Source organism: Tetranychus urticae, chromosome 1 (genome assembly GCF_039701765.1).
Source record: "Tetranychus urticae isolate SD_2017Ah chromosome 1, NJAU_TeUrti_SD_1.0, whole genome shotgun sequence".
NCBI classification, from domain to species: Eukaryota; Metazoa; Arthropoda; class Arachnida; order Trombidiformes; family Tetranychidae; genus Tetranychus; species Tetranychus urticae.
The window spans coordinates 5,377,954-5,397,721 of record NC_142958.1 but is presented as its reverse complement, the minus strand read 5'-3'; the positions used below and the strand labels follow the sequence as shown (position 1 = coordinate 5,397,721).

The window sequence follows — 19,768 nt, the reverse complement described above, 5'->3', positions numbered from 1 at the left end:
TAACGCATACACTGCAGCAAACTAGGAAGCTAACTTGGAATGTAACAAACTATAAGCACTTAAAAAATTGAAAATGACTTACAGTCGTTTATTTGAGATGTGAAAATAAACGGAGAAATAAAAAAGAATCCAAAAAGAAAAGGTTGGGCAATTATGATGATGATTATTTTTAATTCAAATAAAAAGTTCAATTTAATTATCTACAGATTTTACACCAACTTTACAAAACTACAGAACACAATTTTGTTGGTCAATTGGTTAAATGCTGATCTACTTTAAGGTGAACTTGTAAAATAACAAAATGATGAAATTAAATTAAAAATTTCAACAAGAGGAAAATGAACAAGATGAATAAATAGTTGAACACAGTGGTGCTTGTATGTGCTCATAGGAAAACGATAGTAATCATAACGGCGAAGTAATTGTGCAATTGTATGAGAATATAGTGTAACAAGGAAAAAGATGTTCTTTAGTTTTAGCTAATTTAAATGAAACTTAGATTAACTCATTTCCGTAGCCAACTAGGAAAAAAGAGACAGAAAAGGCTGACAGGAAATCCACGAGGAAAAAGACGAATAAACGAGGAAAAGAAGAAGAAAATAAGTATTAGAAGGAGAAAAAGTTGAACTGAAAAAAGGATATAAGAATTGAATTTGAATTCAACAGAATCATCGACAGATCATAGTTAAGTGAAATTAACCTCTAATCTACCATCAGTAAATCTTGAAATTGTGGTAAATGTTCAACCCAGTTGATAATGATAATGAATAAAAAGAGAATTTTATACAAAAATTGTGTTAACCCTAAGTTCTACCTTCACCTTTAATCAATTCAACAGTCGATCAATTGTAACTTTACAATTTTGGAGGTTCCACCGAGATTGTTGTTTGGTTCTGAGATTCTGTGCTCCGAGTGTTGCCTTGTCTGAGGTTCAATTTGACATTTAACTCGAAACTTTGACCACTGTGAATTGAGATTCAACTGGAGATTCAGCTCGAGATTCAACTTAGATTCAACTGAGATTCAACTGAGAATTCAACTGAGGGTCAACTGAGATTCGATTCCTGAGCAGCTGAGATTCGACTTCGGTAAAACAAGATAAGTATTAGATTAAATATTAGAGTTAGATACATTTGAATTCCTTGAGATTTCTAGTTTTCTGTGTTCATTGACTTGATTAAGCATCCATTGACTGTTGTTTGTAACTAGAAGAAAACGTAAAGTTATGAGTTTACCATGTGCAAATCACTTATGTTTATTGTCTATGTTGTTTTGATTATGATTGTATTATGGCAATTATTAAACATATCCACCCCAGAGATTACAGCGATTCAAATGAAAATGAGAGAATTGAAGACAATAGCAAAGAAATTATGGGATACAGTTGTGAAAATTCTACAGTCAATATTCTTATCTTAATCTGTTTAATGTTACCTTTTTTCGTCGTTGGAGTTTACTTTATCTATCTTTTGACCCAACTTTACAAAATAACTCATCAGTCTCCTTAAAACACAAATGACTGAGACAAATGTATCCCCGGTGTTGGGGCTTACCACTAAAAAGACTAAGTCAAATTCAACTATGCAACAATTAATCCATATACCAAATTTTTCTGCTGACGGTGAAGATGTTTTAGACTGGTTAGATCATTTTGAATCTGCCGCTGCTGCTCTTGAATGGGATGAAGATACCAAATTGAAAGCCATACCTGCTTATTTAACTGGTACGGCTTCACGTTGGTATCGATGTTGTATCAAACCATTGAAAGAAAATGAAATTCCTAAGACTTTTGAAGATTTTAAATTGAAATTTGTGTCTGGATTGAGTCCGGCAGGTTATAGAAAGTCTCTAATCAAAGAATTGAACGAAAAGAAACAAAGGCCAGATCAGTCAGCTATTGCTTATTCTTATGAAGTAAAGGATCTGTGTAAAAGAATATATCCTGAGTTAAAAGAAGATATCATCAATAGTTTCATTGATAGAGGATTAAATTCAAACATAAGAACTCGTTTAGATTTATTGACTGCAGACAAAGATACTGACTTTATATCCAAAGTTACCTTAGCTGAGCGATCATTATTATCTAGGAACGGTGATTTAGGAGATTCTGATGAAAAAGAATTGTTAGTTAAAGACAAAATCAGTTCATTATCTAAACAATTGAATGAAATAACAGAAAGATTAGATTGCTTAAATTTCCAACATGATATGCGAAGACGATCTATGGATCAAAGTCAAATGTATCAGCCACCAGTGCGAGAAGCACGAAATAGATATGCAAATAGACCACCACGTACGTATGTTCATCCCAGACTCAGTAACCGAACTGAAGAGAGATCCAGACAATTTACTCCTAGAACTATTCCACGATGCTATAAATGTGGACAAGAAGGTCATGTTCAAGTGAACTGTAATCAATATAATACGACACCGAAACAGGTAAACTGGTGTCCAAACTCGCCAACAAATAATAATTGGAGAAGAAATGATAATGAAACAAACTATTCACAGTCCCAATCAAACAGAGACTTTAGTCGATCTCCTCCAAGGTCAAACAGACCAAGTAGACAAAGAACACCTCCAAGGAGATACAGATCCCCCAGTCCAAGACCAGGTAGGTCTCAATCAGAAACTCCAAGTCCTGTGCGTAGACCACGAGGTAGGCCTAAATCACGAACTCCTAGCCCAACTAGAAAAACCAGATCCAAGTCTCCAGAAAAACGCACCAAAGTAGTAAAAACCGTTTACACTGAAGTTAATGGCAGTGAAGAAGATTTACCAAATTTAGTAGGCGCAGTAATCTTCAACCTTTCAAAAAGCAAAAGATCCAAATTGATTTTTACTGAAATCGAAATAAAGGGAAAAACCATAATGTCTCTAGTAGATACAGGGGCAGAAGTTTCAATAATTACACAGAGATTAGTGTATAAACTACAGTTAGATTATCACAGATATCGAGGCCCAATTCATTTAACAGCAGGAAATACTCCTTTAAAAGTTTTAGGTGAATCTAACATCAAGATAACAGTCAAATGTCGTTCAAAATCAATGGAGATAAAGACTCCAGTTATTGTTGTAGATTATTTACCAGCTGACATTAAGTTCGTCATGGGAATGAATATTTTAGAGGTTGGAAAATTCAGAATAGATTGTGGAGAAAAACAAATAAAATTTCCTTCAAATCCAAAATTAAAGTTCAACAAATTTGAAAACTGGGAAAAGTCACTTGATTCTCTTGAATCGAACAATGCAATAACAACTGATACATTTTCATCAGAGATAAGTGATTCTTCTTTCTTAACAAATTTTGGGAATGAAATTTTAGTGGAAGAAAACACGAATTCCTTTTTAATCTCGAATATAATTTCTGAATTAAAATTAGAGGTCAATGAAGATTTAGAAAAGGAAACTCTACGACAACTCAATCATTTGATTTCAAATTACAGAGTAGTCTTTGCAGCAACATCTGAGGAATTAGGGTTTAGTCGAGTTTACACACATCGAATAGAAACTGGAAATCATCCACCTATTTCTCAAAAGCCTTATAGAATGTCTGAACAAAAAAGATTAATTGCAGAAAAAAGTATTAATGAACTCATGGACGATGGTATTGTTATCCCTTCATGTTCTCCATGGTCCTCTCCTATTGTACTGGTTGCTAAAAAAGGGACTGATGAAGTCCGTCTTTGTGTTGATTATCGAAAGTTAAATGAAATAACAGTGAAGGATAAGTTTCCTTTGCCTAATATTCAAGATTACTTAGATAGTTTGCAAGGCATGAAATATTTTTCCTTACTTGATTTAAGATCAGGTTATCATCAAATGGCGATGGACCCACTAGATCAACAAAAAACAGCGTTTGTTACACCTAGTGGCCTTTATGAGTACACTCGATTACCATTCGGACTAGCAAATGGTCCCGCTTCTTTCATGCGAATGATGAGCATTGTATTAAGTGGATTGATTTATAACACTTGTTTAATATTTATTGACGATTTACTAATTTTCTCAAAGACAGAAGATGAACATTTAAACCGTTGCGAGATCATTTTTCAAAGATTGAAAGATGCTGGGCTTACTTTAAAACCCAATAAGTGTTCTTTCTTTAAAAGAAAAATTTTATATTTAGGACACGTTGTAAGCGAACAAGGTCAAGAAGTAGATCCAGAGAAAATAAGGAAGGTGCAACATTTTCCTACTCCACATACAGTCAGGGACATTAAATCTTTTGTAGCTCTTTGTTCTTATTACAGAAGATTCATAAAAGACTTTGCAGAAATAGCGAGACCATTAACGAATCTAACTCGAAAAGATTTACCTTTTGAATGGGGTCAAAAACAAGAAGAAGCTTTTAATCAGTTAAAGTTGAAACTAACTACACCACCAGTTTTAGCTCATTATGATCCAATAAAAGAGACTCAATTGAGAGTGGATGCATCAGGCTATGGACTGGGAGCTATCTTGCTTCAAAAGGATGATAACGGTTTTCATCCAATTTGTTATGCTAGTAGACTACTGCGAGGAGCTGAATTGAATTATCCCGTGTCCGATAAAGAATGTTTAGCCATAGTCTGGGCAGTTCAAAAATTCAGAGTTTATTTAGAAGGCATTCATTTTGTGGTAGTTACAGACCATTGTGCCCTTTGTCACATTCATTCGAAAAAACAATTACCAAGTCGACTTCAACGTTACGCTATGGCATTACAATCTTTTGATTTTACAGTTCAATATAAATCAGGGACAAAGCATAAAGATGCAGATTGTCTGTCTCGCTACCCAGTAGATGATAACGTTTTAGATAATGCAAAAGATGAATGTGAAGAATTATTTTCTTTGCTAGTTTTACAATCCATTCAAGAAGAAATTGACTTGATCGAACAACAACGTCAGGACAATAGCATAGTTAAAATCCTTGAATTACTTGATACTTACGCTACACTAAATCAAAAAGAAAGGAAACGATTGGAAAAATTCCGAATCCAAAATGGAATTTTGTATCGATTAACTAATAATCAATACGGTGAAACATGGAACATTGTTTTACCCAAAAGTTTAATTTCAAAAGTTCTTAATGAATATCATGATTCAATATTGTCAGGACATCCTGGAATGTATTCAACTTATAATAAAATTAAGCAGAATTATTGGTGGCCACACATGACCCGAGATATTATGAATTACGTTAAAAGTTGTTTAACTTGTCAACTTGACAAGAGAGGAAGTGGCACATTAGAAGCTCCTTTAAAATCAATTGTAGTAAATGATGCTTTTAATAAAATAGGGATTGACTTGATAGGTCCATTTTCAGTCTCAAAGAAGAACAAATATATTATCATTTGCACGGATTATTATACTAGGTGGGTCGAAGTTCAAGCCATACCAGATATGACTGCTGAATCAACCGCAACATTTTTGATCCAAAGTATATTTCTTCGTCATGTTTGCCCACGAACAATCGTGAGTGATCAAGGAAGAAATTTTATTTCTTCAGTAGTGCAAGAAGTGAAAGATTTTCTTGCAAGTAAATGGTCTTTTTCGACAACTTATCACCCAGCAACCAATGGGTTGACTGAAAAAGCAAATCAAACAATTTGCAACATGCTAACTCATTATTGTCAAAATGAAAATAAAACAAAATGGGCTGAAATTCTCCCGGTGATGGGATTTGCTTATAACACTAGTGTTAATCAAGCAACAAAAGCTTCGCCCTTTTACTTATTATACGGAAGACAACCAACTCTTCCTATTGACATATTTATTAACAATAAAAATTTCCAAAGTCTTCCAAAAGAAGTAAGAACTACTATCAAAAAATGGTCGCAAATAAAAGATACCGTGCAAATGTATTCAAATGAAGCAAAAGAAAATCAAAAAATGCATCATGATAAAAAGAAATTAAGACAATTCAATATTGGAGACGAAGTGTTATATAAAAACCAAATTGCTCCTAAAAAATTAAACGCTAGATTCACTGGCCCCTATAAGGTCATTGATAAAATGGGTCACACTACTTACAAAATATTACACATGAATCAAAAGGATAGAGTCAGGAGAGTGCATGGTAACCAACTAAAACCTTATCATTCTCCTTTGTCAATCTCCTTAATACTTTTGATAGGACTGATTTGTCTGGTAACTGGACAAATAAATCCTTTTATAACGGGAGATACAATTTTATGGAAAGAAACCGGTTACAAGCCCAGGAAAGCGACCCAAGAGGTAAGGTTGCTTTTGGCTTTCACAAACCCTTGTGCAGAAATGATGAACTTCAAAGCAGATGACTTTGGAGAGATAAGGAATAGATCACACCCTGGACAGGGATGTCGTACTTTAAATTACACATGTGAACCTACTAGAAAATATTTGTTTTCACTACAAGATTACTGTTCGAACTTTATCGAAGAAAAATATATTAAGCCAATCCGATTTATCCCAACAATTAGACCTAAGGAAGAGAGATCTCCGCAGTTAATAAAAAGAGAACTACTCACCTCGTTAGCTGTTGGGACAACAGTTATTACGGTGGCCGGTGTAGTACTTACGGGAGTAGCATGGGTATATAAAACTATAATGACACCTGACATTAACTTCAGACCAGTCTTAGATGCAATTACAGCACAAAATGTAGAATACCAAAAAGCACTAAAAAAACAAAATGCTCACTTGTTGGATATTGCAAAAACTCTTTATGATCAACGACAACAAATCGAGTTGATGAAAAAACTAATACCTATTGTGTCCTTTCAAGCAGCTGATATCGTGACTTGTTCAAATGCTCAGCTAATCACTATGCAAAAATTCAACGAAAGTATAACAAAACCAACACCAACAATAGATCCAAATTTCTTTAAGTCTTTGAAAGTTGAGTTAAATTGTGACGATTGTGACTTATCAGTTATTGAAAAAATTTCAGTAAAAATTCACAATGAAGAACGATACCCAGTTTTAAGTCTGAATTTCACAACATTTAGGCACGATCAAATTATGAAAGTATTCCAAGCTGACCCATTTTTATTGTATAAGACCAATGCGACACATACATGTAAAAGTAGATACAGAGGACCAGAATATTTATTAGTAAATACCACCACATATCAGTTCTGTGAAATTGATGAAAGTGAGTTGAAGTCACCAAACCCTGTTTTCGCTAAAGTGACAACCTGTCCGAATAAGTTTAATAGAACACAACTCTGGAGAGATGAGCACTGTGTATCTAAAAACGTGAATGAAACAATTGTGGCAGAGAAGACCCAAGTTAAAAATATGGGCGATCATTATTTGATTCATTGTGCAGGACATAAAATTGAAATATACTCAGGTACATATTCATGTCCAAATCAAGTTATCAAACTATCAAAATATACCAATTTTAGTATTGATGACATGAAGTATACTTCCAACAATTTTTTCATTTACGTAAGAGGTCCTAGAGTAACAGAACATACTCAAGCAATTAATTTAAAACTGTTTCAACCAGCTTATCAAGAAATCAACATAGCACCCTTAGAATTTGAACTTCTGGAAGCAGCTCAGGAAAAAGTACTTTCTAGTTTTGAGCAGATCAATCTTATTTGGAGATTTGACTACGTTAAATGGATTTCAATCGCACTACTCATAACCATCTGTTTCTTATTATGCACCCTTAGCGTCCGTTTTATGTTAACTCCAAAACGAACCGTGTACTCGATAGTTTACGATGAGAAAGAAAAACAGAAAAGTAAACCTAAAAAGGGACAGAAAGAAAGAGTGCAACTACATGAGTGTTACTAGGCAAAACAAAAAAAAACAAACAAAAATTAGATAGACAAAAAATATAAAAACCCTGGTGAAAGGGAGAAAAAAAAAATGAGAAAACCCCTGGTGAAAGGGCGATAATAAAATAAAATAAAAAAAAAATATATAACATTACAAGTAAATGCATAGCTTTTGCTTATTAAGTTAACTCCGGTGAATGGGGTAAACTAACTAATCTATTATTTCTTCACAATTTAGATGGAGTTGATGGATGAATCTAATATCGTTCCTAGAGAGAACGCAGATCTATTGGCTAGTCAACGACGTTTGGAAAGAGAAGTCGTAGATGGCAAATTAATAAAACGAAAATCTGAGTCACAAAGATTTCAACTCCAAGCTCCCGTAAATGCTTCATATTATATTACTCAATGTTATCTGATTTTGTCCATATATGCTAAACATTTCATTGGATATTACGGTCATCCACGTCCATATCTTGACCGAAGTTATTTCAAATTATCTGGAACTCCGCCTGAAATGAACCGATACACAAAACTTACAGTTTCAACAAATATTTTATTCTACATGAATAAAGCTGAACAATGCCTGAAAAGACACATTAATCATCTACAAAACCAGTTAAGCCATAAACAGAAACAGAAATACCCTCTTGAACTCATTCCATTGTCTAATCAACACTGCACTATCTGTTTTAAAACGAACCATCTTAAGCCAAATTGTCAAAATTGTTCTTATTGTTCAAGCGAGTTACATCTACGAAAATTTTGTCCTGAATTACAAGTTGAGCAACCTTTCACTTTGAACTTAGTAACTCCAACAACTACTAATCCGAGATACAAAGTATATCGACAATTAAGAAAAGAAATACGACGAAAAGAAAGAAAACAATTTGAAAATCGAATCTGGTTCAGAACGCCTAATCAATTTAACCCTGAACTAATTTTTCAACTAGAACCAATTGGAATAGAACAAATGCAACGAACAGTCGCTCTAGATATTGAAGGTAACGGTAATGGAGGTCTAGGAAATGTCCATATATCAGGATGGTTTGGTAAAATCAAAAGAATTCAAACGGTATATTATGCTGAAATCAAAGACGTAACAGTTGTAAATCCAAATACAAGGATAACGGGACTGCAAATAACAGATTTAATTAATGGTACTCCTTTCGATGAAGTGAAACAAAAGATATTAACTATCATTAATGGTTTGAGAGTGATTACTCAAGGTAGCAGTGATTTTGAGAAACTACAAATAACTACAGCAGACATTCAACGACATAAAATAGATCATATTGATCTTCAACAGATTTGGCCTGGACGCCAACCGCTAGGATTGAAAAATATAGATATGTTTTTCTATCCTGATCATAATAAACTGAAACGAGATGATCCTACTTCAGTAATTTACGGACATTCTCCAGAAAGAGATTCAAGGGTCACCTTGAAAGCATATATGGAATTCATCAGATTAACACAACAAAGCCGAGTTCCGACTACAGAAGAAATCAGAGATATGGTAAAATGTGGTCTATCGGTTAAAGATTGGTGATGGTCAATACCAGATGATCCTAATGATTTTTACACAAAAAACATATTTAACTTAGTAACCTATTCATGTATTAGTTACCATTCATTGTATTAGTTTACCAAATCCTTTATTGTAAAGAACGAGGACGTTCTTCTTTGTACCCCGGAAGAATTGTAACAAGGAAAAAGATGTTCTTTAGTTTTAGCTAATTTAAATGAAACTTAGATTAACTCATTTCCGTAGCCAACTAGGAAAAAAGAGACAGAAAAGGCTGACAGGAAATCCACGAGGAAAAAGACGAATAAACGAGGAAAAGAAGAAGAAAATAAGTATTAGAAGGAGAAAAAGTTGAACTGAAAAAAGGATATAAGAATTGAATTTGAATTCAACAGAATCATCGACAGATCATAGTTAAGTGAAATTAACCTCTAATCTACCATCAGTAAATCTTGAAATTGTGGTAAATGTTCAACCCAGTTGATAATGATAATGAATAAAAAGAGAATTTTATACAAAAATTGTGTTAACCCTAAGTTCTACCTTCACCTTTAATCAATTCAACAGTCGATCAATTGTAACTTTACAATAGTATGACTTTTCATTGGATAATTCAAGTTGAATAATTGAAGGGTCCCTAAGAATATCTCGGAATAAATTCAAAACAAAAATTAATGACTTTTTGTAGGGATATTAAAAAGATTTATTCTATTAAAGACTTTTATTATTCATCGAAAATATTTATGATTTTCTCTCATATTGGTTGAGATAAAGCAGAAAAATCTTTACCATGCAAGGTAGCATTTCACCAAAATGAACAATGTAATCCAATACTTTTCTTTCTGATAAGACACAAAAATATCACTGGCGTAAAGTCGAAGTGCTTCTTTATCAGTAATACCAAGCATTGAAAAATGTAAAGCTAATCACAGTATGATCAAGCTTTGTAATTGGAAATAATCTTAACTTCTTGTTTTCCAATTATTCGTACTGACCGCTCAAAGTGTTCCAGAACACCAATTATTACATTAATACATTATTAGATCTTTTCTTTTAACATCGAGATCGTTGAATGAATGCTTAGAAAAATTTCAAAAGAATCATTGATTTTGTTATTGTGAATGAATCATCTATGAGAACAAACTTTACGAATCGATGAAATTATTGGACTATTGTAGATAAGCAATACAATTCAACAAAATAATTGTTAAAAGCGACAAATTATATTGGATATATTTGTGTTTTGTAAACGTTTCATGAATGCAAGCCAATAATTTCATGATAAATGAGTGAAACCTTTGATTCATTCCATTATCCGATTTCCTTAGTTTTAATTGACGCATTATTAAAATTGACTGTAGAATGTTTTACTTAGTACTTGGGTTCTTTCAATTAAAGCTGTTTACCTAGAATCTGAGAGGAAAACAAATAAAATCAATATTGTCAAACTGAAACGCGTAAAATTGGTTCAATTCATAATATTTTATTCAAAAAATCTATTCAGAATACTGGTTAATAAGCTCAATTTCACTCCATGAGCTTACCTTGGAATGAGCTTCTTCATGCTTCTTATTTTGGGCAAATATCAGTCGAAACACTTGCAAGTAAAGTAAGATTGTGTATTTGAAAAAGATTGCAATTAGACAACTTTAATATTCGTGACATGAAACTTCGGCACTTGATGATCGAAACTAATCGAAGGTTTTAATTATTTTGCATGATATTATTGGGCTTCTCTATCATTTAATTTCTTTGTTTATTTCGTAAATATCTCGCTAGCAGTAACTTCGATCAAAAAATGATTTATATTTTGCAATGAATATGAAATATTGAATTAGAAAAAGTTAATAGATAGTGATCTGAGGATAGGAAACTTTTGACATCCTCTAAGTATAGGTTAGATCACTGCATTGGAGATATTCATGGATAAGAAGCGAGGCCCCTTGGGGCCGAGAATCTTATCAATGGCTCTCCTATAAAAAAGTGGTATAAAGAAGGAAATAGACTAATATTGATTCTGTTCGTGCAATTCATTTACAAACACACTTGATAGTTTGCTAACGAGTCGTTTTCTCAGACTGAAGAAAAAGATTCACCTTCTGAAATTTTGATTTCGTTTGGACTGATTATGATATTAATAATATTGATTTTGTTTGCGCTTGGATTGGGTTCCAGGTAAGTAACATTGAAGTGCATCAGAATAAATTACAATCAGTTTTGATATTCGTGATACATAACTGTTGCAGTTAATGGTTAATAAATGTTGCAACTACATCCATAAAACATGGGTAGCCCATGTCTGTATTCAATCAGAAACTTACTTCCCTTGTTTTGGCTAGTTAAGTCAGTAATCAAACAGAGATCAACAAGTGATCCAGCTTTTATTGTGAAGAGATTCATTCGTGGTTATTGCTGTTGTTATTCAAAAATGAAAATTATAGAAAATATTCGTTTTGACTTTGCTATTAAATCTATTTCCAAATTTTCAAATCTCAATGTGACCAAAAATGATCTATTAAGAGCCATTGATGATCTGGAGCACTTTGAACGATCAACAAGAACTTTTGATAGATCAAAAAGTTGCAAGTATTTTCAATTGCAAAGTTTGATCATATTATTATTGAACATCATGTTAGCAATGAAATTTCTATTACTCAGTATTACTGACAGCGAGACCATTCGACTGTATGCTGGTGATATTTTCGTATCTTCATCTGAAACAAAAGTGTTGAATTACTTTTGTCATATTGGCGTGATTATACCTTGCATGGCAAAAATATTTATACTTTATTTCAATCAGCCTGGAAAAACATCATTCCTCAATATTTTCGATGAATACAAAGAGTCTCTTGAAGGACCCGATAAAGAGTCTAGCCTTTTATCAACCAGAGAAAATTTGTTCAGAAAACAATACTATTTTCTCATTAAATCCTGCAATTACACTCCATTTGTGGTTGTTTCCTTATTGCTGCTAGCATATACAAGCATGGTTACGATAAACTATTCATCTTTATTGCTATACATTATGCAAATTATTCATATAGCTATTTTTGTTGTACTTTTTTATTACATCTTTGCGAGTGGTGTATGGTATCTATTTATATTGGTATTAGCTGCTCTATTCGCAGTTAATTCGATTGATTCGTTAACCACTGAATGTAATAATTTAAACTCTATTACACACTATACTTGTGCTAATGCATTGTCTTTTTATTATAAACCAAATTTAATAAGCAATTGGATTGATTATATCAATATGCGATTCGCCTTGATATTCATGGCACTCTATGTCTATCTTGCTTTTCACAACATTTTGATCTTCTTTTACTTAACCCAATTTACATTTGGAAATTTGTGGGTTCCAGTTCTTCTCATTTATACCAACAGTATGATATTGTTATCATTATATTCATCCGTCTATTTAGCCGCAATTATTGGTCAAAAGGTACAATTTTATTTTTGATCGGAATATAAGGGCAATTTAAACATTTTCTGTTTTCTTTTGTTTAAGGCGCACTTATTGCATTTGGCAATTTATCGCATTTCAATTGATACTGGAAATTTATTTAATATAAAAGTCGCTCTAAAGGTAAGTCAATATTATCCAAAGAAAAGAGATTACATTTCCTTTTTTCTTTCGATGGTTATGTTCAGTTTTTAAATTATCTTATTAACATTTTTTTGCAGAAGATTCATTTTCTGGAGCAGATACAAGCACGTAAAATAGGCTTATATGTTGGTAATTATATTTATATCGACCATGATAACATTTTACTTGTAAGAATCTACTCATTAAAACCTATCCAAAATGCTGGCCAATAAACTTAATTCTGTGTTTTTTACTTTCATAGCTTACCTTGGAATGTGGCTCTCTGTATTTATTATTTTGTTCAAACATTAATCGAAACAATCAGTAAAGTCAAACGCTATATGTTTAGCTTAGAAAAGATGATTAGCTCACCATTTATTCAACATTAGCTTTAATTCAAACACAAAATTCAATTTGTCAGATGGAGCAAATCGATCTGAAAAAAGTTAACAGGGTCGCAAATGTTTAACGGCGGAGGTCAAAATAATTAATAAAATGAAATTAGAGATGAAGATTTATACCAAAGAAAATTGTTTAGGCGTGAATGACTCTCTATCGTAAGACAAATCTCCGGATTTACTGATTGAAATTGACTGATTGATTGACTGATTTACTGATCTCCGGATTGAAACTAGTAATTGAATTTTTAGTAACCACAGCAATTGAGTACGTCAAGTAACACGAATAGGGGATTTAATGAATAGTGTAGAATCATTAACAACAAAAACTACAAAATCTCCCTCTAAAAATAGGCTTTCAGGCCAGATAGGCTTTCAAAATTTGATAGATGATAAAAAAATTTAGTAACTATTATACTAACTAATATAATAACTATAATATTGAATACAAAACTGTTTTAACCACTAAATTTCCGACGTTGCATAAGATTGTGGCTGAGATTCGGGAATCTTTATACACGTTTTCATTTATATTTCTAATATCCGTGACACGGAACTGATAAAGTGAGTAAATGTATAATATATCGAAAGTTTGTGATTGTTTTAAATGATGATGATATTCTTGGTTGATATAATGCAACTCTTTTGACTTGAAAAAATTGATTGTTTCATTGAATATAAATAAGAATAAATTCATTATTTTTCCTATTTGAACAAGTAAATCAACAGCTCCTTCAAATGGCAACAATTCATAGTTTTTATTATGAGAGAGTTCATTCGTGGTTATTGGTGCATTTCAAAGATGCACAGAATACAAAGATTCTGTTTCAACTTTTCTATCAAATCTATTATCAATCTAAATGTGACTAAAAGTGATTTACTAAGTGCTATCAATGACTTGGAGTGCTTTGAGCGATCAACTAGAATATTCGATCGTCGAAAGAGTTTCAAATATTTCCAATCGCAAAGTCTACTTATATTGATATTGAACATTATTCAAGCTTTTCACTTCCTATTTCTCAGTATCACCGACAACCAAACCATTATACTTTACTTGGGTGACTTTTTTGTTCCTTCATCGGAAAGAAAGGTGTTGAATTACATTATACATTGTGGCATAATGATGCCTTGCATGGTAAAGATTTATTTAATTCATCTCGTTAAGCCCGATAGAAAATCATTTCTCAATATTTTCGATGAATACAAAGGTTCTCTTCAAAATTCGAATAAAAAGTTTAGCTTTCCATTGAAAAATGAAAAGTTATTCAGAAAATCGTATTATTTATTCATTAAATTATACAAGTACATTTTCATCGGTATTTTCAGCATTTTTTCGTTGTTACACTTTATCAACATTATTCACAACTATGCAAATTTGAAACATTTCATTCTTCAGGTGATCCATATGGCTATCCTTTTGACTATTTACTATCCAATTTTAGCAAGTGCTTTATGGTTTGCTTTGATCACAATGATAATGGGAATTTTCGCATATCATGCAATTGATTCGCTTCAAACTGAATGTGATAGATTGATTTCAGTAAGAAGTCACACTCGTCATCATGCAGAGTCTTTTTTTTATAAACAAGGTTTATTCAACAATTGGGTGGATTGTATCAATGCTCAAGTGGCCTCGATATTCATTACATTCTATGTCTATGGCGCTTTCCATAACATCTTGATCTTATTTTGCTTAACCCAATTTGAATACGACAATTTGTTTGTTAAAATGATTCTCTCTTTTGCTAACATATTGATATTGATAATAATATACGGAAGCAACTATGCAGGGACACTTATTGGTCAAAAGGTACAAGTTATTTTTTTTTTAAATTACCTGTTGAGCATACAGTTTACATTTCAATCTTATTTTTCCACTAGGCTAGCATATTGCATCGATCAATTTATCGACTTTCAATCAATACTGGAAAAACTTTTAACTTAAAGGTAGTCAAGTTTCATTTTTAAGCAAACACATAAATTTTATCAGTTTTTTTCCCACAGAAGCTTCAAACGCTGGAACGGCTTGGTGCTCGTAAAATGGGTGCTTATATTGGTAATTATATTTATGTTGGCAACTATACCACTTTACTTGTAAGAAATCATCCATTGATATCAATCAAATGTTAGTCAAGATAACTTAATTTGTCGTTTTGATTTTCGATAGCTTACCTTGGAATGTGGCTCTTTATACTATTTATTCTGTGCAAATATCAATAGAAACAATATTTAAAGTCAAGACGTCATTTAAATCAGGCTAATCAAGTGTGCCTTTCTCATAGTATCTAGAATAAGATTCTGCCATTCTGCAGTAGCTGAACGAACGCCAGTAGTAATTAATCATTTTCTTCGTCCTATCATGTTGGAAACTAATTGTGCTATTTTTCTGTTTTTAGTTTTACGTACTCAAATATGCTCTCTATCGATTTCTAGAATTTAACCTGAATTCGATTACTTATTCTCGAGAAAATTACCTTGATAAACTTTATTTCCATTTTATACTGGATACATTAGTTACTATTGTCTACAACAGAATAGATCATTTGGTAAGAAAAATTGTGTTTAACTATGAGTTAAACAAGTAAAATTGAGCAATTGAGAGTCTAACGAAAATCATGTATTCTATTAATATCTAATTGTAAATAAGTAAATAGATGTATCATTAGAATTTAGTTTTCAACGATTAAATTGATCGTTTATTATTGACTTTGTTCGTTTTGTAATTATACTGGGTAGAAAATTGAGTTTTATCGACTCTTTGTCCATAGAAAAGTATTTCAATTTAAAAATAAATTCAACTCATCTAACAAGGGAAATGTCCTTTCTTGTATGACTTTTTTCGAACTAACATTGTAAAGGACGAAAAAATAATGAGGCACATTTTTTACTTTTGTTTCACGTGCGTTGTTAATGATATTTAAGCATTTAAGCAGTGACGTTGACAGGAAGTGATTTTAACTTGGTTCTGAATTTTATTATTCTTAGCATTGATTTTGAATGGTGAAACTAACAACTCTGAACATGATTTGGGATCGATAACATTGATTAAGACGATGATCAAGACAATGATGCACGCACCAAAATTTAAAGTTAAATAAGGCAGAAAAAACTGAGATGTTCATACCTGAAAATGTGACCCTTCAGGTTTACACGGCAAATCATTTTATATGATCTGATCATGGCTCAAATTGCGATAGCGCCAGACAAACATGTCGAAACAAATATGAAATTTAAATTTCAGCTTGAAATTTAGCATTGAAAAGTTATAAATGTCATGAAAAGGCCAGTATAAAAATGTTCGTGACACTTGACTGTTACAGAGAGTTAATGGTTAATAGATTGAAGTTTTGCATTATTTCACATCATATTGGTACTATCAATCTTATTCATCAAAGTCTTAAAACATGGAACTAATGAAGAAATGAATTTCCTTAAAATCAAATCTTTTATTTCATCTAGATGATTAGCAAGTAAATCAAAATTTCTAAAAATGTCAAAAATTTGTAAACTTCTTTTGAATAAACTTATTCTTGGTCATTGGTGCATTTCAAAGATGCACAGAATACAAAGATTCTGTTTCAACTTTTCTATCAAATCTATTACCAATCTAAATGTGACTAAAAACGATTTACTAAGTGCCATTGATGACTTGGAGTGCTTTGAGCAATCAACCAGAATATTGGATCGTCGAAAGAGTTTCAAATATTTCCAATCGCAAAGTCTACTTATACTGATATTGAACATTATTCAAGCTTTTCATTTCCTATTTCTCAGTAAAACCGACAACCAAACCATTATATTTTACTTGGGTGACTTTTTCGTTTCTTCATCGGAAAGAAAGGTGTTGAATTACATTGTACACTGTGGGATAATTATGCCTTGCATGGTAAAGATTTATTTACTTCATCATCGTCAGTCTTACAGAAAATCATTTCTCAATATTTTCGATGAATACAAAAGTTGCCTTCAAGAGTCGAATAAAAAGTTCAGCTTTTCATTGAAAAATGAAAAGTTATTCAGAAAATCTTATTATCTATCCATTAAATTATACAAGTACTTTTCAATCGGTGTCAACATTGGTTTCTGGTTGTTACACTTGACCAACATCATTTACAATTATTCAACTTTTCAACGGTTCATTCTTCAGATGATCCATGTAATTATGCTTCTTGTAACTTATTGTCCATTATTATTCAGTGCTCTTTGGCTTTTACTAATGATGGCAGTTGTGAGCTTTTTCACATGCAATGTAATTGATTCGCTAAAAGCTGAATGTGATGAATTGGTTTCAGTAGGAAATTACAATTGTCATCATGCAGAGTCTTTTTTTTATAAGCAAAGTTTACTCAGCAATTGGATCGATTGTGTCAATGCTCAAGTGGCCTGGATATTCATGACAATCTATTTGTATGGAGCTTTCCACAACATCTTGATCTTTTTTTACGTAACTCAGTTCACATTTGACAATCTAGATGTTAAATTGTTTCTCATCTTTTGCAACTCGTTGATATTGATTGTAATATACGGAAACAACTATGCATGGACACTTATTGGTCAAAAGGTACAATTTATTGCTTTAAATTAAATGCGAGCTTCATTTCAGTTTTCAAATTTCTGTTTGAACTAGGCTAGCATATTGCATCGATCAATTTATCGACTTTCAATCGATACTGGAAAATCTTTTAACCTAAAAGTTGCTCTAAAGGTAGTTCATCTTCTTGTTAACTTTTTATTAATATTTTGGAAATTTTGGGTGAAAATTGACAAATTTTATCCGTTTGTTTTTCTACAGAAGCTTCAAGCGCTAGAACGACTTGCTGCACGTAAAATGGGAATTTATATTGGTAATTACATTTATGTTGACAACCATTATACTTTGCTTGTAAGAGTCTTTTCATTCAAATGCTACCGATAAACTAAATTTTGTCCATTTCTGCTTATTCTTTCAATAGCTTACCTTGGAATGTGGCTCTTTGTACTTCTTATTTTGCACAAATATCAATCGAAAAAATCAGTAATGTTATCATTCATTCCTCCTAACGAAATCATCATGAGGTTGTACTACCTATCACCATGAATATTTACTCTGTCTTAAACTGTTGGGTTTTCGCATAAAAAGACTGCGCCATAAATAAAACTCTATGCACCGTTTTAAATCAACTTTATTAGGCAAATGCATTGAGATTAAATAAGTTGATTGTAAATCGAAATTGTGCAGAAAACAGAAACAGAAATAAAATCAATGAAAAATGTATATAAACTGAGCGAATTAACTGAGCTCCTTTGCACCCATTAGAATACACTTCATCTGTTGATATTACTGCAAAAAATAAGTTTCCTATGAGACATAATGTAACTTGTGGCTTATTCATAACACGTTAAGGCTTATAGCAAGATCAAAAGATTTGTTTCAATTGCAATTGATAAGGTACGTTATCTTGTCAATTGAACCAGTTTCAGCTTTATTTACACCTCTCAAGTTGAATAAAAATTGAAACTTGACAATTGTCATAGTTGAATAATCATGTGATAACAATTGATTGGATGAGTTATTAAATCTGAAGTTACAATGTTACCAAGATGACCAAGAATATGCTGCTTGTGTTGAATCAGCAAGTTAACCAGAAATGATATCAATCATAGTTGTAAGTTTATTTTTTGTGAACTTCATCGAGTCAACGGTTGGTTGCGATCCTTGCTATAGTAAAGTATTCAAGTTGTCTTATGGTTCGACTCACAATCTTTTGGTTGAAGCTCAAATCAGTGTGATTGAACATGAAGAGATTTTTAAGAGACATTTAAATATAACATTGATTGGACATAATGTTTTGGAAAGAGAAATCAGGAAAGTTAGCCTAATATTTCAAAAAAGACACAGCTTCTTTACATACTCTTGTAGTAAATCTGAAACTGGCTTTACTAGAGCAACCATTAGGAACAACCACTTCTTTCAAACCAGAGGTTCAGCGATTTATTTACCTGATAAATTAATCTGTTGGTGGATAATTGGTGATAAAAGCAGTGCGCCGTATCCAATGGATTCAATCAATGATTGTGATTACCAAATAATCTTGATTTCTGATCAAACTTCTGCACTTGTTGCTCACAATACCAAAGATTTTCCTACTTGCAATATGAAATATACTAAATGTGTTGGTAATCAAAATTATGGAAACAATAATTATTCCTTAATAATTAAACCAAATGATAACACGATCTCATTTTACCTACAAGTAAGAATTGCTGATCCACCAGCAGTCACTGAAGTTGAATTAATTTCCTCAGATGGAACCAGAATAAGCATAATTTGTAATCACACTCAGTACAATGTATCTGGTTACATTTCAGATAATTCTGGTTCACCTTCAATACCATTATCACAATTTGAAAAGACCAGAATTTATGATACAGAATGTGGATGGAAATTACCTGAAATCATCACTTTTTCAAATAAATCTTATGACATCGCAAAAATAGAAGGCGAATTGTCAATAATTGC

The 19,768-nt window shown here is 32.1% G+C and overlaps 1 protein-coding gene across 1 annotated transcript in view; it reads left to right on the top strand.

Annotated features, from left to right (window-relative positions):
• Positions 1-452: 452 nt before the first annotated feature.
• The window catches only part of LOC112538879 (uncharacterized), a 25,440-nt gene continuing 6,124 nt past the window's right edge, over positions 453-19,768 (top strand). The window contains exons 1-6 of the mRNA XM_089266322.1: positions 453-7,647; positions 7,993-8,239; positions 8,708-9,273; positions 14,666-14,809; positions 15,274-15,363; positions 18,062-18,151. Of these exons, the coding sequence (XP_089122448.1) occupies positions 1,516-7,647; positions 7,993-8,239; positions 8,708-9,273; positions 14,666-14,809; positions 15,274-15,363; positions 18,062-18,151 (7,269 nt within the window). The 5' untranslated portion in view covers positions 453-1,515. The remainder of the gene's footprint in view (positions 7,648-7,992; positions 8,240-8,707; positions 9,274-14,665; positions 14,810-15,273; positions 15,364-18,061; positions 18,152-19,768) is intronic.